At 36.0% G+C, this 23,611-nt stretch overlaps 1 protein-coding gene across 1 annotated transcript in view; it reads right to left on the bottom strand.

The window, feature by feature from the left end:
- Positions 1-220: 220 nt before the first annotated feature.
- PRKX (protein kinase X-linked) overlaps positions 221-23,611 on the bottom strand; it is a 58,935-nt gene continuing 35,544 nt past the window's right edge. The window contains exons 4-9 of the mRNA XM_032193505.1: positions 19,047-19,166; positions 12,913-13,008; positions 8,482-8,539; positions 6,002-6,079; positions 1,228-1,376; positions 221-696 (exon numbers count right to left, since the gene is read on the bottom strand). Of these exons, the coding sequence (XP_032049396.1) occupies positions 1,251-1,376; positions 6,002-6,079; positions 8,482-8,539; positions 12,913-13,008; positions 19,047-19,166 (478 nt within the window). The 3' untranslated portion in view covers positions 221-696; positions 1,228-1,250. The remainder of the gene's footprint in view (positions 697-1,227; positions 1,377-6,001; positions 6,080-8,481; positions 8,540-12,912; positions 13,009-19,046; positions 19,167-23,611) is intronic.

Raw genomic sequence — 23,611 nt, 5'->3', positions numbered from 1 at the left:
ATTAGCCATTAAGATGTATTTTAACAATAAAACATGCCCTTGTCTTTCTGCTTTCAAGTACTATGGTTGCAAGTGTGAGGCATTGGAATTTTTAGGTACAAATCTTATTTAAAACTTAATTATTTTTATTTTATTTTTTACAAAGAATTATAAAATGTATACACGATGATGAAAAACTCATTTTTCCTTTTAAGATTTTTATCCCTAGAGAACTTCTTGAAAAACATTATTTGAAAAATAAAAATCATAGACTCTGCAAAATACAAAAATTTACATCTTTGCACAGTTCCTGTGCTTTAGTTGTATTGTATTCATTATATACATATACACTAATTTGTGCTTTTAATTACACAAGTTTATTATAAACTTATAAAATTAAGTCTATGAGTTAACTATGCAAAAAGGATCTGGGAATAGCAGGAAACTTAACTAAACCATAACTTAAAAAAAATCCTAATATACCATTTTAGTCAGTCTACTTTAGAGTAGACTATCAATATTACAGTTTACTAAACTAATGCCAAATGTTTACAGCTAAAAATTATTCTTGCCTGCCTCCAATTCCTTATATATTTAAGATATTCTCATATTCATATCTGAATGCAGTATCATTCTCATTCACAAAGGTGGTCTTCATTGAAATATGAAATCCATTTTTCTTCAGACTTGCTCTTCGCTTCAGTTTCCTTTCAGTTACTAAGACAAAAAGCAGTGAAAAAAAAATTATAAACCACAACACAGTGCATGTGAATTGAATGTAAACTATCAGCCTTTCATTGTTGTACGACAGAATCCAGGGTATAAAATTAATTCAACAACCTTGTTCCTCTAAAAAAGTCTTAATTCTTAACACAAAAATCTTACAATCAAGAAATGAATGTGACTGTTATGTGTCAAATTATTCTAGATATATGCTTTTAACAAGCTATTGAAAAACATTTTAAGGATGAAAGGACTTTAAAAAATATTTATAAAGTGGATAACTATCACTATAGGAACAGCAAAGTCTATGTTATATATTACCTCTATCATTCTGCAGTCTTGCTTTACAACATATTATTCAAAGTTTATTTTATATTGTTTATTACTATGGCCAATTCATGTTGGTTTTAAGAGATGTATGGAAGCATTATTCACTATTATTAATCAGAAGATGTAATTCCTGCACAAGGCTCTCACTCATAGACTTTCAATGTTTTGAAGCAAGCTCCTGACATTTGGACATACCTCTTCTGTTGCATATGTCGCATTCAGAAGTTCTTGAAAATTTCTAAATCTTTAGGGGGTACTGGAGGCATTTTATTCCAGTCATCTTCAGGATAAGCTTCAAAATTGGAAGTATCTCCATCATTAGACACTTTCGGCACTATAGGAGGCTAGTCAGAAAAAGCACAAAAAAAATAGTACAGTTTCTCAGTCAGCCACTCTCCATTATATTAAAGCATACGTTCTGTAAAGAACTAAGAAAAAGAACAGGTGGTGGTGCTGGTAGGGGTGGTGTACATATTGATAGAAGTTCTTCTCTTTCACCAACATTGATTGTTGTGAAAGAAAAAAGCTTACAGCAACACAGACAGGTTCCAAAGCTTTATCTGCAGTTAAATACTGTGGTTAAAGGACACTTATAATGCAGATACCTATTTATTTAGCACTCAAGCTCTAGCTGCTTTGGAAATGGAAATTAACTACTTCAAAATATTATTGCAATTAAGCTTCCAGGCACATTCTTTTACAGAGTAATCTGCCACTCTCTTTCCTCACTCCTTACCTCTTTGGTCAGTTAGCAGGAATCACCATCACCATCAGATAATATAATCACCATAATCACCATCAGATCCCTCTCAACTAAAGAAGAGTCATGATAGCAGTGAGGGTAATTGCAAGAAAAAGTCTCTTCTCTTCATTGCTTTCAAATAGGTTGATTGCTTTGAAAGAGGCTGAAATGACTCGTGCTTGCCTCACACTACCTACTGTGCTTTATCCTAGCCTAGCAGTAAATTGAAGTACGTGAAGAAAGTGCTGCACTGTAAGTAACCGTTATTTCATAAGGATGTCTGTAAAAGCATCTTAATTCAAATGGATCTTTTTAAGAAAAACGAAAGTGTCAAGGGATGTAAGTGTTTCTATCTCTTTCTTCAGAGGATCCTTTGGATTTCTAGTATTGCTCACTTCAGCTTCAGCTGTAGTATTGCCCACCAGCTTCACTCTACCTGTAGTGTCTTGCCTTCTGTCTAGCATCAAGACTACTCTGACTCTCTGGCCACAGGAAGGAGATAAACCACCTCTCCAGGACACTTAATCAATCAGAGGATTTACTGTAGGGTAAAACAAAACAAAACAAAACACTTTTCTTCTTTCAAGTGACCTTCAGCTTTCTATCCCCTTCTCAGTGATATGAAGAACTTAAATATCATCATAAACCAAACAAACCACTTTAGGTTGAGAAAACCTTAAGGACAACCACCAAACTGGCCAAAGAGAGTTACATGACAGGAAGAACTACAAAATGAAGCAAAACAATACTCTCCATTTTCTCAAAAACCTGTCTTCCACCATTTCTGAAATCTAATCTGATTTTTTTGGGCTTCTTAGTTTGAAACAATGCCATTAGCAGGTTTCCAAATGGAAAGAAAGGGTCCTTACAGACAGCAATGACCAAGCTTCAACCAAAAGCAAAGCCTTGTTTTGGCAATATGGCAGTCACAACATACTGCACAGATACTTAAAATGGGCAGAATCTGCTCTATTCTAGAAGCTCAGCTTCTACTCATTGTGACTAAGCAGAGTACCAGAGAGCCGGTATTGAACAAGGCGTACTCAAGACAGTGCTCCAGATCCTAATCCTTCATAACTTCATAAATCATTCATAACTTCATAAATCCTTCATAACTTCTTTCCAGTCAGCATGGGTTTATGAAAGGCAGGTCCTGCTTGACGAACCTGATCTCCTTCTATGACAAAGTGACGCGTTGGGTGGACGAGGGAAAGGCTGTGGATGTGGTCTACCTTGACTTCAGCAAGGCTTTTGACACCATCTCCCACAGCATTCTCCTCAAGAAACTGGCTGCTCTTGGCTTGGACTGGCACACGCTTCGTTGGGTTAGAAACTAGCTGGATAGCCGGGCCCAAAGAGTCGTGGTGAATGGAGTCAAGTCCAGTTGGAGGCCAGTCACTAGTGGCGTCCCCCAGGGCTCGGTGCTGCGGCCGGTCCTCTTTAATATCTTCATCGATGATCTGGACGAGGGCATCGAGTGCACCCTCAGTAAGTCCGCAGATGACACCAAGCTATGCGCATGTGTCGATCTGCTTGAGGGTAGGAAAGCTCTGCAGGAGGATCTGGATAGGCTGCATCGATGGGCTGAGGTCAACTGTATGAAGTTCAACAAGGCCAAGTGCTGGGTCCTGCACCTGGGGCGTAATAATCCCAAGCAGAGCTACAGGCTGGGAGAGGAATGGTTGGAGAGCTGCCAGGCAGAGAAGGACGTGGGAGTGATGGTGGATAGTCGGCTGAATATGAGCCAGCAGTGTGCTCAGGTGGCCAAGAAGGCCAATGGCATCCTGGCTTGTATCAGAAACAGTGTGACCAGCAGGGCTAGGGAGGTGATCGTCCCCCTGTACTCAGCTCTGGTGAGGCCGCACCTCGAGTACTGTGTTCAGTTTTGGGCCCCTCGCTACAAGAAGGACATCGAGGTGCTTGAGTGGGTCCAGAGAAGGGCGACGAAGCTGGTGAGGGCCCTGGAAAACAAGTCCTATGAGGAGCGGCTGAGGGAGCGGGGCTTGTTCAGCCTGGAGAAGAGGAGGCTCAGGGGCGACCTTATCGCTCTCTATAGGTACCTCAAGGGAGGCTGTAGTGAGGTGGGGGTTGGTCTGTTCTCCCACGTGCCTGGTGACAGGACGAGGGGGAATGGGCTTAAGTTGAGCAAGGGGAGTTTTAGGTTAGATGTTAGGAAGAACTTCTTCACTGAAAGGGTTGTCAGGCATTGGAACAGGCTGCCCAGGGAAGTGGTGGAGTCACCATCCCTGGAAGTCTTCAAAAGACGTTTAGATGTAGAGCTTAGGGATTTGGTTTAGTGGGGACTGTTAGCGTTAGGTCAGAGGTTGGACTCGATGATCTTGAGGTCTCTTCCAACCTAGAAATTCTGTGATTCTGTGATTCTGTAACCACAATCCTCCAGCATACCCAAACATTTTTAATAGGTGCAACTGCAAAAACAACTTGAAAATGTATTTTCAAAAGTTCCTACGCTGGGGCAACTACCCAAATTGACAGAAGACTTCAGAAATGCTGTTTCTAAATGTTGAGGGAAGATGTAGCCTGGTCTAAATCCACTTCAATCTGATCGTGCTTTCCAAAAAGCCAAAGAACCTCAAGGCCTGTAGAGAATGGATCTTCAAGAAAACTCAGAGATACCTGCTTCACCACAGAAGATGCGTGATATTCCTGCCTCCCTGTAAGCATACTGACAAGAAAACAAGTTCTGTGAAGTGATACAGAAAAAGACAAATTAAGACTGACAGAATTATTTTCTCTCCTCTCTCCTAGCCTTTAATGTTATTTGCCTAATACTGATATTTGAGATCTTAACAGGACTGTGAATCAATGTTTCATCTGTACAATAGGTCAATTCAGGCTTTTTAGAAAGAAAATGGAGCACTGTATCCATTATTTCATATTTTACATCTTTTCATCAGTATGTAATAGACTAAGATTTTGAAAACTGATTCTGCCTCTAACAATAACAAAGTAAATTTCTGAGCCAATTTATGTCTTTGATCTGAAGTATAATTCAACAGCATCTCAACTTCTAACAGTTTAATTCAATCATCACTAAGAATAAGAAACACCATTTTGAATTCATAATCCAAATGCTACAGTGACTTTTTTAAAATAAAAATTTTACACAACGGGTGTTTGGATCCAAGACTAACAGTCTGTTTTTTAATACTATTTGTTTGCTACCTATTTAGTAATAGAGTAGATTGTTGTAAACTTCAGGGTTGAAATACTTATAAGCATATGATCTCACGATTTGTGTTCCTTGCACTTTTTCGTGACCAGAATTTACAGTAAATAATTTGAAAATTGTGTCTTAATTACAATGCCACTAGGTAAAACATTAACTGGATATAGCAATTCCAACATAAAAAAGAAAAATCAGCTACAGTGTTACTTTAGGATGTTGTCTACAAGAATACATCAAGAACATTTTCACCTCTCAACTACTGTCCACAAACACAATTTAAGATAGATACCCAGAAATTCATTCTAAGAAATTAATGCAAAGAAAAGTAAAACCAAACATGTAATCAGTACTGGACTGACTGTATATGGCAACCTATATTACTGAAAATCACTGCTATAAGAAACCGTACTAGTCAGAAATTTGAGGAAGGAAAGAAGGAAGGCAGTTTTACTTCCAAAGGTCTTTAAAAAGCATTTTTACAGTGTTGATAGCTTTTGCAAACATCTGCCCTCATATAACACTAGAATTCAGTGCTGTTAAAAAGTACGTTAGAATTACATTCATAAATCCTTCTCTCTCACCTTCTCTCTTCATCCTATTCCCATATGCTTTACATTTTATTAAAGCATTTACCTGAGTTGAACTTGGCAGAAAAAAATAAAACTCAGTAAAATATTTCCACATATATACATTGAAGAAACAACAACAACCACCCTTCATCCCTACAACAGTAATTACATACAAAACCCTACCACTGAAAATTAAAACTCATTGTATGTAATGCTAATCAACTTACTTGAGCAGAACAAACTAGGGTTTTTCTACCTTGCTATCTGTAAGAGTATCAGACAAATTGCAAATAGACAATCAAATAATTTAATTCTGTAGTGTAAAAGAACAAAAACGCATATAATTATTGATACAGGCATATACTGCTCACACACACACGAACACACACAGCATCAAGTCCTTAACAGAATAGTTTAAACGAACAATTTCTGGTTATCATGCCCTGTGCAGCATTTTGCAGAACGTACCTTTAGTCTCCTTTGAGGTACAGCATCCCAGTCTATAGACCTGAACCATCGATGTCTCTTCACATCATCTGCTCCATTCTTTAAGAAAAAAACAAACATCCCAACCATTTAATAAGATATATGTATGCCAAGACACACATTTCATCCTAAGAACAGTGGCATCAAAACAGGCTAACGGTTCATTTAACCTTATCTCTTTTTTATCAGGTGATAATCAATAAAAAGATTCTACAGGATAAATTTATAGTGTTACTTCCCTAACAGATCCTAAGTTCCAGCAATATAGTCTTTTTTTTTTTCTTTCAGCATTTTTCTGACACAAGGGTGATGAAGATTAGCATTTAAATACCTACCAAACTATTCACTGCGGTTATATTTACTTGTTTTCTCCTGATTTTTAGAGAATGCCTTTTATTCAGACACATTTTCTAGAGTAAGAATTAATTTTTACATTAATCAAGAAAATAACTGTGGGTTGATGGTGTGTAAAGTAAACGTAAAGACCAGGAAATACTTCTATCAAATATTACTGATGTTTAGTGTTGAAAACAAGAGGTTCTAAATACTGCTGTAAAAGAACACATATAAAGCCATTTGTTTTCATTTTAGATAAACAGTTAAAGGCCTTATTGTCTTGTAACGATTACTTTCTCTTTGCTGACTTGATTTTGTACAAAAAGAGCAAAAACGTCATTTATTTTTCAAGATAAAACATCGTTCAAGCACATGCTCATTCTCAAAGATCTAAGCACTAGGGAAAAACAGCAGGTTCTCCATCTCAGGCCTAGTCACAGTTTTATCACACAGCACTCAAGCTACCACCACATCCAGCCCCATGGAACAAAAAATATTGTACTTTTTCTTGTTGTTGATTATTTTTCTTTTGTTTTTCAGTTTTACTTTGGTTGGTACCCATGCACCTATCCAAAAAGGCAATAAGGAGAGTAATTTCTCTCTCATCAAATGTTTCAACAGAAAATGCCCAACCAGATATAATTTTTTCTAAACCAACTTTGGTTACAGAAAAGGATCAGGCTTAATAGTGGCCCACTGCCACCCAGCCCCAAAACCCCACTTCTAATTAAAAGAAATTTTGATTTTGACATTTTAGCCATTTATAGTAAACAAGCTAAAAATACCTTAAATAACCACAGACTAAAAACACAAAAGCCATCAACCACATTCCTCCGCCCCCTCCCCCCCCCCCAAACGTTTGATTAAACCAAGGTTTGCTTTTGTGTTTGTTTTCCTTTGAAACTATCAAAAGATAAGAATTTTCATCAGCCAATAACTTCCTAAATTTTCAACTTGTGAGGGTCTGATGTTAATCTTCGTCCTCCCAACAGAAAAATACTGCAAAAAGTTTAAGTTTGGAAAGGTAAGGAAAGTACTTATTTTCCAGCTTTTCCTATTAGTTTAAGTTTGTGCTGTAAAAAAGGTTCTGAAAAGGAACTTTGGACAGTGGGTTCTAGGGTCTGCACTTGCATGTTCAAGGAACCTGGGTGACTGCATCTTTTACCTCTTCAGTTATGTGCAACATAAATCATGCTTTGCAGTAAAAATCAAACTTCTGACCAATCCTGGCCAGAGGAATGGAAATTTTAGCTGTCTCTAAACAACTAGAAGTTTACAAAAGCCAATTTAGGTATCCATAACATTGTGACCACAGCAACCAACAAATACAGGACTAATGTATACTGCTAGAAGGGTGTATTAACCTACAGTAAGTTTTGAGGTGCTTTGTCTAGTCTGTTAATGTACCCAAGGTAGTTCACACACAGGTAATTTCTCACATCACAACCAACCATCACTTCCACATAGCCGCAAAATCAAGTAAACTCTTCATTAAAAGTAGTATTACAACAGGTCACCTAACAGAATTCACAGGATTGCTTTCTGTGTCACCTTGGCATATCACAGGTAGAGATGTACTTCTGAGGTACATTGGGATGCTACCTGAGACCTGTGGGCATAGCTTTGCCTTTTAAGCGATTTCCTCCAGAAGTCAAATCGTAACAGGAAGAGTTATTATATAAGAGTTATTATAACTATACATCATGGTGCAGAAACAATTTCTATAATCTTAAAATAATCAAGCCTCTAATTTGTTTAGTGTTCCTTCTGGGATTAAACAACTTCAAAGAAAGAATGAAGTTATCTGGCTCTCCGGGGGACAAACAGGACATAGCACCGTGCTTCTAGTCTAACACAAGTCTTCAAATGTACAAAAACAAATAGAGTTGGTTGGGGGGAAGGGGGGTATAGGCAGAGAAGACTATCACGAAAAACAGAATTAATCCAACATTATGAGTACAGATTCCAGAAGTGCAGAGTTAACGTTTGCATTTAGGATTGCAAAAATGAAGTCATGTATGGGAAAATGTATCTCAACTTCATGCTTATAAAAACTAAAGCTATTCTAAATCTTTCCTACAGAATTCTTTCAACCTTGTGTATTACATCTAACATTTTATGCTTACCTTCATATTTCCTAACCGTCTTGTCCTGTCAACCACAAGCAGCTTCTTAATAAGGTCTCTGTAGTAAAGAAAACATGTCCTCTGTTAAACAAAAGTAATATGTATTTGAATGCCATATGGATGTTACATAACATAAGCATGCTTCACTTTGGCTAGTTAATACCGTGTATAATTTATGCATTCATTTCTTTTGTATTTCAGAACAGTTAAGAGTCAATCATAAAAAGGAGTGAAGTGTTCTAAAAGGAATTTGCAACATTATCTCAAGCTTTTTTTAAAAAAAAAAAAAAACAAAAACAAAAACAAAAAAAAAAAAAAAAAACATTTTCCTATTTCTTCTTTCCCAAGTAGTACCATATCTTTCTTTGTATTTTCGTATTTTGCTGGGCATTGCAAATCTCAATCTATTTGACAGACACAACTCTAATACATACATGCATTTTTATATATATATATAATATATATATATATATATATATAAAATTATAATTAAAATTATAATTATATATAATATATATATATAAAATTATAATTATATATAATATATATATATATATAAAATAGATAAAGTCACACCCTCAACTTTATACATTCAAATCTAAATTCTGCAGCAGTTAAATATTTAGAGAAAACATGGAAGAGCTGGGCATCTGTCTCAAATTAGTAAGATCATAAGTTTTCATTTCACTGAAAATAAGAATCTTCCTCTGAGCTTCTAGGTCATTGAACAATTCTACATAAACCTATGTCAACCTTTTAAAAGATGAAAGTAAGTTTAGAAACACAAAGATTTCCATTTTAAGAGCAAAGTACTTTAAGCACCGAGTAACTCCAACACAAATCAAAATGAGCATCACAATTTTCTGAGTGAGCTTGATTACTTATGAGTTGGGAGAAAATGCATTTTTGTATTTCTCAGATATTTATTTTCTATATCAATTATCATTTTGCTATGTATTTTAGCACAGTATCATTCTGGTTTCTTAAACTACCAATGAGATAAAAAAAAAAAGTAACTGCTACTATTGTTTCTACAGCTTCAAATAGACCTGAAAGATGAAATACTGCACGACATGCTGCAGATCTAGAAAGTATGTACAATTTGGGTTTTTAACTCTGCAGAAGGTTAAATATGCATATTTGCAGGAAAAAAAAAAAAAAAAAAAAAAAAGGCAAGCATTAATGGCACACCTCTCCCTCTCCACCCTTGGTTATAATACCTACTATCCCCAAACAAAAACAGTATTACGTCTTGTATCCTAGAAATCGCTCAAGTTGTATGCATGACGAACATATGAGCTCACGGAAAACGTGTTGAACTGTTTCAAAAGCTGTTGTATTTGGCAGCGATATAGTTCTAAAACTCAACTAGAGAATTATTCAATTGACAGATACAAGGAGAATAAAGAAATCAAGGCAGAAAGCATTTTTTAAACCTTCACCATCATTTCAGACAATCATTGTTTGGATTAGGTTAAATCATGTGACTGACTTCTTTAATATTAACCTTCTGGGAAATACCTCCTTCTAGTTCTTCATTAAGAATACTATTTCTTATGGGAAAGTCTATAAAAATGGCTATAAACAGTCTTTTCAACTGAAGTAGGACTGAAAACGAATCCAGAAACCCCAAACTAGATTCACAGCCTATATGGCCAAAGCTTAATCATGGAGCTTTTCCAGCATAACTAGAAAACATTCAATGGATCTTTCTTGGCTTACTTCAGATATTCATCTTGGAAAAGCAAAGCTAAACTCAGTGATGTGTGTCGTCACTAAAGATAAACACATCTGCTGCATTCAATAAAACAAATATCCATTAACTTGAACAAAGAGATAGTTGAGTGCTTCTTTAATTTGTAGTTTCCCCAGAACAATTTTGAAACTGTTACATTAGAATCAGCTGAATAAATATGTTGCTGTATATTTGCGGGGAATGATTCTACATCAAGGCCCTTCCAGGCTAGCAATCATTAAACTGCTGTAGCACTGACGTTTCATTTGGTATTTTTAACATCTGTCTTTGCAAAGAGAAGCTTACAAAAGCAGAAAAGAAAAATATAAAGAAATATTCATAAACTCACTAGTGGACAAAGAATTAGGTGGAGCATAATTAATACTTAAGCTTTATCGGAACTGATGTAATGCAAAACTCTGCTGATGCTAATTTCAGAATTTCTAGTTCATTAATTTATCATCATCTTCATAACAGAAACTGCTCTCAGCAGAGATCTGCACTAGTGGCCCAGTGTGTTAAGGACTTATATATGGGGCAAAGGACTTACATAAAACATCTGATCAAATAGCAGGAAGGTTAGCAAAAGAGACACAGTAGAAAGCAATTTGAAAAGAGACTAGCTCAGGCCAGAAGAAACAGCAGATCTTACAACACTTCAAGAGACAGGGATCACACAGCAAGAGGGAAAGCAGAAGTGGTACAAATTTGAAATGTAAAATATGCACGTGGAGGGGCAATGGGGAAGAAAAGGGAGATAGAAAAATGTTAACAAGTAAATTTCTGTAGTACATTGAGGTAGGGAAGTTTCCCAGGGTTCAGCAACAAGACAGATAGTTTTGCTGCCTAAAAGCAGAGAGTTTAAGTTCAATTGTTATAAACACTGTATAGCATTAATACTTTGAACATAGCATGGATGTGACAGATGGGACACAAGACAGTCCTCATACTTGCTGAGATACCAACTGTTAGAAAGAAGAGAATGAAAGGAAAAGGGTTGTAAGGTAAAAAGTAGACTGCCTTATTAGGAGAAAATAATCTTAGCAAGTACTTTAAGCTAATGATGCAAAGATGTTAGACGAGTTCTGCATATTGTGATTTAAAAGTTCTTTTAAATCACAAAAATGGTTGAAGAACGGTTGCTGGAACAAGAGAGATAAATTGTGCTCACAACTCACAGCAGGAAAGCAGGTGAAGCCAATGGATGAGATCACCCAAAACTGAAGTGTTAAAAGAAGAAAGTCCAAGCCAGAATCCCATGAGACCCCTTAAAAGGCAGGAGTGTAATGGGAATGAACTGCCAAGCACAAGTTGAAAGAACATCTGGATAAGAAAAACTAGCAAAGAGGTATATCAACAATTACGTTGATTAATGTATCCTACAATTCATCGATGGTCGTGTCTAGTCTGAAGAGCAAAGCCTGAATATACATGCCTACTATCATAACTAGGAATTTTCACGGCATCAAGGTGTCCTCTGGATAGTAGAGCTAAGTATTGGTCTGTGAATGCTGAGTCCAGGCAGAAACTAACAACATCTCTACTTTTAAATGCTTTCACAAACTGATAGTGATAAGACCCTAATTTGAGCTATTCACCTTCTGGTCAAGCTCTTACACTTATTAAAGACTGACACAGTATGACTGGAGATGCAGTCTTTTTCCTAAGTCAGACTGAGTTATGAAGACCAGACAAGACTATCCTTATTGGAAAAGTGATAGAGATAGTAAGAAAAAACTCTTTTAAGAACAGACACGAATGACAGATGCTAATCAGCATAATCTGATGCAAATAGGCTTGATTCAGTGACCCTGATTATTCAGTGGAGGCTTAAATAATCTTCCCCAGACTGTTAGTTTTGCAAGAGAATTCCTGAAAGTTCAGAGGATATAGGACAGATTTAATTAGATTTGCCATACAACATTTTATGAATCAACCTATTAAGCAAACACCATCTCTACAGGCCACTTCAAAAAGATTAAGCTGGGTATGTAAGAACAACTTCCAGCCTTCACTCATTTGAGTCATCTCTGCTTCTGAGTAGAAACTTCATGAAGTGCTTCACTGAGCTTCATTGCCTCTAATATATACTACCGATTACTTCTATTATGGAACCTTCAATTAGGGAATTTTTAAATAGGGGAAAAAAGCATTTTATCTGCAACATACTTGTAATGATTGAAAAATATTGTGTGTCTGTTTTTTATTCATTTTTAAAACTTCATATCAAACCGAGGTCCTTCTATTGGAAGAGCAGTTTTACACTTGAAATTTAGAAGTATCAAAGACTTCAAATAGTTGCGTCAGAAGTTATTTAACTGGTACTTATACGTACAAAGGAACAGTTTAGTGTCCTCCTCCTGCCCATTTAGTTTTTATTCATGCTAAATTACCTTCTCTTTTTTTCCTCCCACACATAAACCTAGCATCAAAGAGCTTTATGCAAGGTGGAAAAGTATTTAATATTCAAACAGAAAAGTATGAGACAGGTACAACCAGCGTGAATTATATCTCCAGCCTGAAATCTATCAGACATAATTTTACTTCAACTGCAAAAGCAGAAGTGATCTAAAACATTTTTTAACATGGTGTTCCAGAAAATCAGAATCTGGTATCTGATCTATGAAGATCCTTTAGAAATAACGCTCAGGAAGTATTCAAAGCATAAAAGACAGTGTTGAGAGTCTCAGACTTACTTTACATATAAATCCAAATGCCTCGGGAAATCTATTTTGCCAGCAAGAATCTTCTGATATATACCAAACGGATTATCATCAAAAAATGGAGGAAACCTATTTTAATACAACAAATTTTTAGAAGTTAGAAAAAGAATTTGCAAGAATCCTACAAACGTTATGATGTTATAGTAATTTTCCTCAGAAATAATTGATTACATAGTTTTTCTTTCGTAAGGCTTCAATCATATACTAACTTGACAAATTATCAAACCATACTGAGGCTGCTATAACAAAATATAAAACATTTTTGCACATGTTCAAAATATAAGTAAGAATGAATAATTACAAGAGAGCTATTTGTTACATTAATAACTTTAAAAAAATGAAAGAAACTTTTAGTGTTTAATTAAAAAACATGTCTGCGTTTACCTATAAAATTCAAGGCTATACTTTCCAAAACAGCATCATTTATTTTATTTTATTTTTTTTTTTAATATCTTGTACTGTAACCACAGACACACCCTTATTAACTAGCCTCCATCCAAAGTGTCAAAGGCCCCACATGTGAATGGACTGTCCAATGCACTTATTTATTGTACTTTTTTAATTCAAGTACAGGTTTTGTTAGAGAAGGTTTAAAGGAGACAAACTGTCCAGAACCTGAAAGTCTATCAAAGTGTAGCTGTTTTTTTTGTGTTGGGCCAGATAAAATACTTATTTCACAAGCTCTCCAGAATGATTCTCACATCAAGATGCAATTAGAATTCTACACTTCTTGTTTTCTGAAGAGTTCTCCGTAAAGTTACGAGGTAACAAATACACTGCTTCTTGTCTCACACCTGCAGTAAGAATTGAGATAAATTTCTGATTCCTGCAAGAGTTTCGGAGTGTACATCAGTACATGCTCAGCTTAGACCAAGTGCCAAGAGGTTTTCAGAATTACCATTTTAGAAGTTACCATAGAAAATATTTGAGGGGAATGGAATAACTAACCAATCTCAGTCCCACCTTGACTTCCATGACATGACCAAAGTATCCCTTGTATGCTTCTGTCTCAAAACCTTTATGAACTAGAAAATGGGATTTAAGATATTATCTATATTAATTAGGCCTAAACACTACTATTGTCCAACACTTAAAATGCTAGGGAGATGTGAAAACAGTTTATAAATACTTTCTAAGACAACTAAACTGTGTGCACATGCACAAGTACAGTGCTTTAGAATCACTGGTAGCACAAACAAGGGTGAACACATTTCTTAATTTCATATTCTTTCCTTGATTTTATGTTGCTCGAAGTAGCTTATTCCTCAACAAGTACTATACTTTATTCCTACCATGTAAATGTTTTCAGAAGTACCAAGTGCTTCTTTGTTTAGCTGATGGTCAAGTGGATTAGCATTTCCTTTTATATACTCAGTCATAGAGAAAAGGTCATACTTCAAAGCACAGAAAATCTTAACTAACAAATTATCTGGTTAAGAAAAGGCTGAATAAGTTGTGTTTTGTTTTTTATTGCTCAGAAAACTGAGTTTCATTAAGAAAAACTGAATAGTCTCAGCTGGAAGGAAACTGGATAATATAAGAGTCTCAGGAAAAATGTGTTTATAAATTCTTGCTTTGACAGAACAGAACAAGGAAAACATGATAGCTTTTTAAAATGGGTAAAATTTTTGCACACCAGAGACTATCATGTGAAATTTCTTTGTTAGTCATGCAACATCTATGGTCTTCACGTTCTCCAAAGCACTGAAAAATAGTAGACTTAATTTCCAATTTTGTATCTGGTATTGCATATTAGCAAATCTAATTGCATAAGTCAATTAGAATAAGATCTTGTAACTACATAGCATGAAGGTGACAGTTTCAGTAAGAAGACTGATGTGAAATGCAGATTTATTTTCCTCCTATCTCCAAATGTATTATATACTATTGATACGTATAATCAAGAAGAATAAGGAACTTAAATATGCTTTTATATATTTGTATATATTAAAATTTGCTCATTGAAAATCATAAATTATTATGTAATTAATTCTTTAAAGAAAGCAAATCACACTTAAATATGCAAAAATTTAATGTCAATACTGCTTAAAGTGTATTTGACCTGTATGCAAAATGATGTTAGCTTAGTAAGATTAGGTGGTTTTCAAACTCAAAAACCAACGAACTTGACTTTGATAATACGTGCAAATGATCTATCTGCAACACATTGCACAGATTTCTGACAAAACAGTGCAAATATTGTGCTAGAAGCTACCCTATAAATCAACAAAAAAAAAGCTTGATTTTCAGACTGTCTTCACACCACAAGGCAAATACAAACAGCTGCCTTTTTTCCACCAACTAAAAAGAAGCTAAGAATTCTCTGTATATGGGACAACAGCTGCAAACCATTCCTTTTGCTAACTGATGCATAACAATGACATTGGCATTGGTATCAAAGTTAATAGATACTTTTAGCACTGAAGAAGAGATGCTGCAAAGCCTCAAGGGAAAACCATACAGGTCTGAGACTATGAAATTATAGGCACAAATCATTATCTACCCACAAACAATAGACCAAAATATCTCATACATAAAACTACGGAAGCAAAATCAAAACAAAGTCCTCACTAAATAAGAAAATTCAGTTAGCTATGTTTCTGGTAACAGTACAATCAGAATCCAACACATTTAGCATGTTAACATGTACATTTTAATCTACGGCAGATTGTAACAGAACAAGATCAATCAAGATATATAGATTTTTCAAGGCTTTCTACTGACAGTTTGTTTATTTTGTTTAGATTAACTCAATAAAGGACTGATGTTATTATCTGTTTTGGAAAGATTTCTTCTCACCCTCATTTTTCCCTGTTCTTTCCCCTTCCCATATTTGCTACGTTAAGCCTAAATGAGAGCTTGCCCTAAATGTAGAATGTGCAGAACTTGAATTCCATGGGTCTCCAGGGATTAAGTTAGAGAAATATTACACTGCAGAACAGGAAAGTGTGGTTTTATTTTGTTTGTTTATTTTTGAAGAGACTATTTCCTTACACACATATCTCCCTATTCTTTTCAATTGCTTTTGGGGTTCAGAGAGTAACTTAAGGAAATAACTACCAAATGTTTTAAGTTATTTATTTGCAGTCAGTAACTTAGTCTTGAAGTCAGGTTTTATTCACCTTCAAATAATTTTCCTGTTGTTGAGGTTTAACCTGGCAGGCAGCTAAGTGCCACACAGTCATATGCTCACTCCTCCTGCTCCCACCCAGTGGAATGGGGGAGAGAATCGAGGAAATAAAACAAATTCATAGCTTGAGAAGAGCTTAATAAGACAGAAGTGGAAAGAAAAAGAGTAATTATGGTAAAGGAATACACAGAACAAGTGACGCACCACTGCAATTGCTCGCCACCCACTGCCTGATGCCCAGGCAGTCCCTGAGAAGTTGCCACCCCCAGCCAACTCCCCCCAGTTTTATTGTCCAGCATGATGCCATATAGTACAGGACACCCCTCTGGCCAGAATGGGTCAGCTGTCCCAGTTGTGTCCCCTCCCAGCTCCTGGTGCACCCCAGTCTCCTCACTGGCAGGGCTCCATGTGAAGCTGAAAAGTCCTTGGCTCTGTGTAAGCACTGCTCTGCAACAACTACATTGGTGTATTATCAGCATTATTGTCATCCTAAATCCTAAAAATCATCCTAAAAATGCAGTACTGTACCAGCTACTAGGAAGAAAATTGACTCTATCCCAGATGAAACCAAGATACCCATTTCTTAAATCTTTCCTTAGTTTGAAGGGATTTAAAAAAAAAAAAAAAAAAAAAAAAAAAAAAAAAAAAAAACAAAAAAAAAAAACAGAATAAAAGCCATAAAGAAACACTTATGACTGTTTTTGCATTAAAAGTCTTGATAGTAAATACCAAGCCACATATTGAGTTGTTAAGGAAAAGTGCTTTAAAACATTGCTGCTGACAACAGCCGTGAAAAGCTTGTAAAATGCTAAAAGAAAAACCCTTGTATGATACCCTGCCCTCTTAAAGAAAAGATGGGTAATACAGTCTCTGCTCCTCTCAGCCTCAGTCCGTGAAACACCAATATCTTAAGAACAACCAGATTTCGACAGAGACTCCACCCAACACACCTTTATTAAAGCAGAAATACTGTAGTGGTATGCAGGCCATTACAAAACTACTTGCAGCAGACAGCTGCTCTGTCAATCAGCCAATATAAGATCTCAGTTGTCTTTCAGAAATGTATAATTTACCTCTATCAGTTTAGAATCTCAATAGCCAAAGTGTTCGCATTAAGTTGGGGGAACTGAGATCTCATCACACCATATCAGGACACAGAAGATCCTACACTTGGAAATGACTGCAGCTGCTCCCCCTTCTTATTTTTTTTTAGTTAAGTATATGCCCATCATACTTCAGTGCTGTGCAGTTTTGAGGTCTCACTGACTCATCAGAAATAAGAACTTGAGTATCAACTGTATTCAGTATGTTAACTTTGGAAAATGTGTTTCTATTACTACTGTAGTAGAGAGAATCCAACCAACCTCAGTAAGGCACGTAAAGGAAAAACGCCCAATTTGCACTTACTCTGGGTCTGCACAGACAGCATAGAAAGCTGATATTCAGGGGTTCCACCAAATCCTGTGGCAGGAAGCGAAATCGCTGACTTCAGGTGGCAGATTAACTCCTGCACTAATGTTACAGCCTCAGACACTTATCTTCCTGCTGTCTAGGACCAAGATTAGTGGCAAAAAGGCTGCTGGGAATCTCACATTCCCTTCATCCCGCAGAGGAGGGAACAAGACACTCCTACCCTTACAGGTCACTGTGGAAGAAAGGTGAAGCCTGGACACAGATCAGCCTACACAAAGTACCAACTTTTTATTAGATCAGCCAGCCATCTCTGCCTGGGTCAGTGGGAAACTATTATTACCTTTCTATGCTTTTTCTGATCAGAAATTGCCTTGAGATTCAAAGCAAACATAAGTGCAAACCTTCAGGACTTTAAGAAAGCAAGCAGCAGGCAGCAGTGCTGCCATGGGATACAGTTTTGATGGTGTTAGGTGGGTTCCTTCACACCAAATCTATGCTGTGAGCTCTGAGGCAATCATTCATTGGAAACTGTCTGCTGGACTTGCTTGTCCAACCACCACAACCCTGAACTGATGCCACTGCATATAGAAAAGGAAGAACAAGTCTATGGAGGAATGTTTTCGTTCTGACTTCGTTCTATGGGACTAGAGAATATAGAGTCATAGAATCACTAAGGTTGGAAAAGACCTTCAAGATCATCTGGTCCAACCATCACCCTACCACCAATATCACCCATTGAACATCCCCTGGGACAGTGACTCCACCACTTCCCTGGGCAACCTGTTCCAATGCCTGACTGCTCATTCGAAGAATAAATTTCTCCTAATTTCTAACCTAAACCTCCCCTGGCACAACTTGAGACCATTCCCTCTAGTCCTATCTGTAGCTACCTGTGAGAACAGAACGACCCCCAGCCCCCACACCCTCCTTTCAGGTAGTTGTAGAGAGCAATAAGGTCTCCCATGAGCCTCTTCTTCTCCAGGCTAAACAACCCCAGTTCATTCAGCTGCTCCTCATAGGACTTGTGCTCCAGAATGAAAGGTCATAATGACAAACTGACATACAGCCAGCCTGTGAGATGGCACCAAGCACACAGGGATCAGTACCCTGACACTGCAAGAAGTTCTAGAAACTATATAACAAATTGAAAATACACATTTTCTATGGAAGCTGTGAAAACCTTGCTTTCACCTGCACTTACAAGTCCAAAACAGTTAAGTATATTAATGACAGAAAAATCTCTTTAGTTTTATTTTGTATCTTCTGTTATTACTGCTATGAAACAAATTTCAAAAACAACAGAAATAACATTCTCCCCATCAGTTATCCCAGTAGTAATGCTGATATGTGGTGGTTTGGTTTTTGTTTTTAAACAAAAAAGCTGTTTTTTAACAGCTTCCTGATTCCTTTCATAAGAGACAGAAATGAAACTGATAATATTAATAATAAATTTCACTGAAATTTTCTCTGTAGAGTATCACAAATAGAGCTAGTAAAGAATCATAACCAGTACACAGACACTTCTACGCAGTTTTCTTGTCATATAGCAATCGTTACCACTTACCCTGACAACATCTCAAATATAAGAATTCCCAGGGCCCACCAATCCACAGCTCTTCCATGACCTTTGCTTTGGATGACTTCTGGTGCAAGGTACTCAGGAGTGCCACAAAGTGTCCATGTCCTGGGGGAGGAAAAAAACAAAACAAAACAAGATCTCTAACAAGATCTGAAAAGACTGTTGTGATGCTGTCCAGTTCTCCTGGTATAGAAGGTGAAATATGGAAATTAAGAACTTCTTGGCTGCAGGAGACATCAGTGCGCTGAAGTTTCCTGACTGCTCTAACCTCTATATATTTGGTTATATGTTGCTTTGAAATTATTAACAGTAGTTTTTACCCTGGAAACAACAGACCCCTGGGACTACTTCTGACAGGCCCAGAAGACTGCAAGATTATTGGCCACCAGGAAAGATTTTTGTTTAGAAAAGGGAGAAGGGGGGAATAAAAGAGTAGTAGCTTAAATAGTAAGATTCCTTTTAAAGTCCTTTATTAAGTAAGATGTTTTCCAAATAGTATGGAGATGTAACCTGTTATCACTTTCAGAATAACCATTATTAAGTAAATGTTTTCTATTTTCAATTATTTAAAGAATTTACAAAGTGTTGATAAGCAATTGTGAGATATGTTTGTTATATTACCTTTTATTTTTGATATTGTTTAACGTCATGTTTTTACTCATAGGTTTCTTATTAAAATACCATAATAAAAGAAGTTTTATTGCTACTTAATTGAAATGTTTATTTCATATCCTACACATTAATGAAACAAATTGAAACTAAGCAGTTAATGCTTACAAAAAAACAAATTACAATCTGAAATAGAATATTCTGAGACTACTTTTTTTTAGAAATGTGAACCTGTCTTTGTAAGAATACCTGTGAGGGATTTGCCTGGCTCCATGATCTTGACTTATTTTTAAATACAGGCTACAGAGAAAGAAGAGAAACTGTTTGTTTTATTTGTGAGTGCAATGCGAATATACACAAGGCATCAAACTGGTAACATAGTCCTGAACAAATGCATTAACATGAATGGTAATCACCTTTAACAAGTAATACACATGCTTTTCATCTTCCAGTTTTTCCTTCTACTGTTTTGCTCAGCTTAAACCACCTACTTCCCAACCATACGTTCATATTCAAGATCCATATTTATGGCATATCAAACTATGAAATATTTTTTTTTTTTAAAGGTTCGATCAGAGCCTTTTTCTCCCCTCAGCCTTTATTCATGTACAGAAGTTTAGGGAAGAGGATATGTGTAGTCAGTCAAATCTTAAAGACTTATGATTGTTGGAGTTGAATTTATTTAGGTGTGGTTTTACCATGGCAAAAACAAAATTACTCCAGCTATATTGTCTGTGTTACTGACAGACTGTGCATTCAAATGCTCCATAGCTCTTTAAACTACACTCACTGGTGTAATGAATGAATCTTCATTTTTTTTTATCATGAAAGGGTGGCATAATTTATATTGCTAGAAAACAAACTCCTTTTCCAAATGGAGCATATTCAAGAAAATTCTTATGTACAGAGCTGCTTTACACGCTACTGCCATCTAGCAGTTGCTTAGATCATGACTAGATAATTAAGAAAACCAGCAGAAAAGCTTTGGTACCTTTTAAAACAAAACTATGACAAACACTTCCTTCCCCCAGTTTTCAGTATTACAAGTATTCAGTATTTCAGTATTACACACTATTACAATTCATAATACAAACTGTTATTCATGCTGACAAAGCCTGCCCTGCAAACAAAACAGCTGCCAGCTTTACTCTTATATTTGGGAAGCAAGGCTACACAAATACAGCAGGTAAAGCAGGCACGTTTGTTTTAGTAAATAAGCCAGGCCCTTGGCAGCACAATGCCCCACAACAGTCATCCTTTGCAAAATTAGTATGAAGGCATAAATTCAGCAAAAGTGAAATGCCTGGTGATTTTCATCCTGTTATCAAAGTCATTTAGATACAGAAATCTTACTTAATACTTGACTATGACTCTTAGGACCCATATAACTGGCTGGTGACAATATAACTAAAATGAACCTCTGTTACAGGTGCATAAGATCTTTTAATTAAAAGAAAAGGAAAACTACAAATTGAGGAAAAGACAACATAACCTGAAGCTGCACCAGGAAAACAAAGTTATTACTACCAGCAGGTCACCTACTTCCCTTAAATTTAATCAAAAAAAAAAAAAAGTTTACTAAATGCACAAAAACTTGGAGGAAGACCACATTCTTTGTCAAGCTTTGGATTTGTACCATTTGATCAGAGCTTTTATTACCTGTTTTGTTGGTTAAGAAACAAATTACTTAGCATTTGAAAAATGCAAAGTAAATGCTATAAAAAAGATCAAATTGCCTTAAGTATTACTTTTATTCTTTTCTATACTTTTTATTCTTTTTCTATACTTTTTATTTCATGACTGTTGCATATTCATCTTTTTGCAGATCATCCTTTTGCAGATAAATCATGAAGCAGAAAAATATACTGTTTCCTTCGCAGTTCCGTGAGCTGCTACAAAAATTTCACTGCTCTGGGTTTTCAGCTTAAGAGCTGAAATCCAGGTAGGAATAATTAATAAGGTTGAGCATGTAATTTTAAAACAAGGAAATGAAACAAAAGAATCTATTCTGGTCATAAACATAAGCTATCAAATAACATTTGTTGGACTTGTTAATACCACTACCTGACAAAGTTAGAAGTCTGGATGGTTACCGTTTCCTACTGTTGCAGGCTATTTAGCCTCCTCCTCCGTAGTCCCTGCCAAGCTTCTCACACACAATCCAGAGATAATTAACACTGTCCTTTTTGGTGTTCTTTTCTGGAGGTTTCTTCGTAATTATACTCAATGGAAATTACTTTGTTTCCAGCCCTCAAAAGTTTGTTCTGCAAGATATTCTTGCTTTTACAGTGACACACAGGGCAGTTACATAAAAACAAGACTTGCTGTGTCTTGTTTTCCATATTGAAGTCTTTTGTGCAGAATTGTCATGAGGCACATCCAGTTTAAGAAGGATTAAACAAGTGTCCCAAAAATCTTTAAGCTTAAGCATGTCTCAAGTTATTTTTTTTTTTTATTATTTTGTTTGTTTTGGAGGGAGCAGGTGGGGATGGAATTTAAATAATCTAAAATTAACAGTGAACAACATCACCCACCCTTCCAAAAAAAAAAAGAGAAAAAAACAAAAACGTGAAAATCATAACTTTAAACTTTCAAAACACTCTGAGTGCAATCTGTGCATGAAAAATGTAAAATTCTATGAACTTCACTTTTGTGCTTTCCTCTGAAAGATCATTTGAATTATACTATACTCGAGTTACTTGAGTTATCAATGCTCTGACTGATAAGTCCTTGTTGCTTCCAACCCTGTATTCAGCATTTTATTGTACCTGTTGTACATTTACAGGTAAAGCAGATACAAATATAAAATTACTGTAGCATTCTACGTTTCAATTCAACACAAAATGACTAGCATGCCTACCTGACACACAGGCACACAAAGATGGGATGCAAAAGAATAAAGAAATGGTAGTGATAACTACCATTGATTTGATGTCCTGAAATGTGTTTGAACAAATTGATTTTTATATGGATTTATCTTCCAGATTGAAAAATACACTTTTATGTGAACTATCACCCTGTATAAATTACTCCTGCTTAAATCCACAGAAATGTGAATTAAGAATAACCACTAAGTGGCAGCATCTACCTCTAGCAGAAGTAGGAAGTTATAAAAATTAGTACAAAAATGTCTTATAAAGAGACCCTCCTACTTTCTTACATCAGAGCTGCCTTACCCTTTTCCTGCAAAAAGTCATTTTGATTTAAAAGCAAACTATTAAAAAAAAAAAGACAATTTTTATAAATCAATCTGCTTGCTCAGTAGGAAATGAATTCAAGCAAATGTACAGACACTAAAACATCGTGGATTTAAAAGAGAATGTTAGACTTAATGGTAAACAGAACCAGCATATTTATTTGTGCCTGGCATTCTTCTATGCTGTTGCAATGCAGTAAGTACTGCGAACGTGTAACACACAGCGATGCAACTTTTATGACCACCGTACCATGCATTGATCTGTCCCACCTGATTTTTGCTTCATAGGGGATCCAGTAAGAGTAAGTCTCACAGATCCACCTTCATTTCAATTTGAGCCTGTCAATTTCCCCCATATGCTGAACTGAGCAAAAGCAGCATCAAACAGGTGAAATACATGTAGGCAAGCAAAGAGGATAAGCATCTATTTGATTCAAATAGTCATCTATTTATCTCAACTAAAACAATTGGATTTGGTCTCTCTCCTGAGAGGGTGCTGGGGCATAACACCATACCTTGTCACAGCACTTTTCTAACATGACAGACTAGTTTATTTTCAATGTAAGGGAACTTCTTGCTTCCTTTTAATAACACAACAATCCTAGAAGAGTAGTTCAAATCAAGAGAACAGAAAAAGAAATGAAGGAGAAAAAGCTCTGCATTACCTAAAAGCTTACATACAATAAAATAGGCATAAACTGATTTCTAAAATACTCTCAGCATTTTTCTCATGTGTGTGTGTGTG

Source organism: Aythya fuligula, chromosome 1 (genome assembly GCF_009819795.1).
Source record: "Aythya fuligula isolate bAytFul2 chromosome 1, bAytFul2.pri, whole genome shotgun sequence".
In the NCBI taxonomy this organism is placed as follows: Eukaryota; Metazoa; Chordata; class Aves; order Anseriformes; family Anatidae; genus Aythya; species Aythya fuligula.
This window is presented reverse-complemented; position numbering and strand designations above follow the sequence as displayed.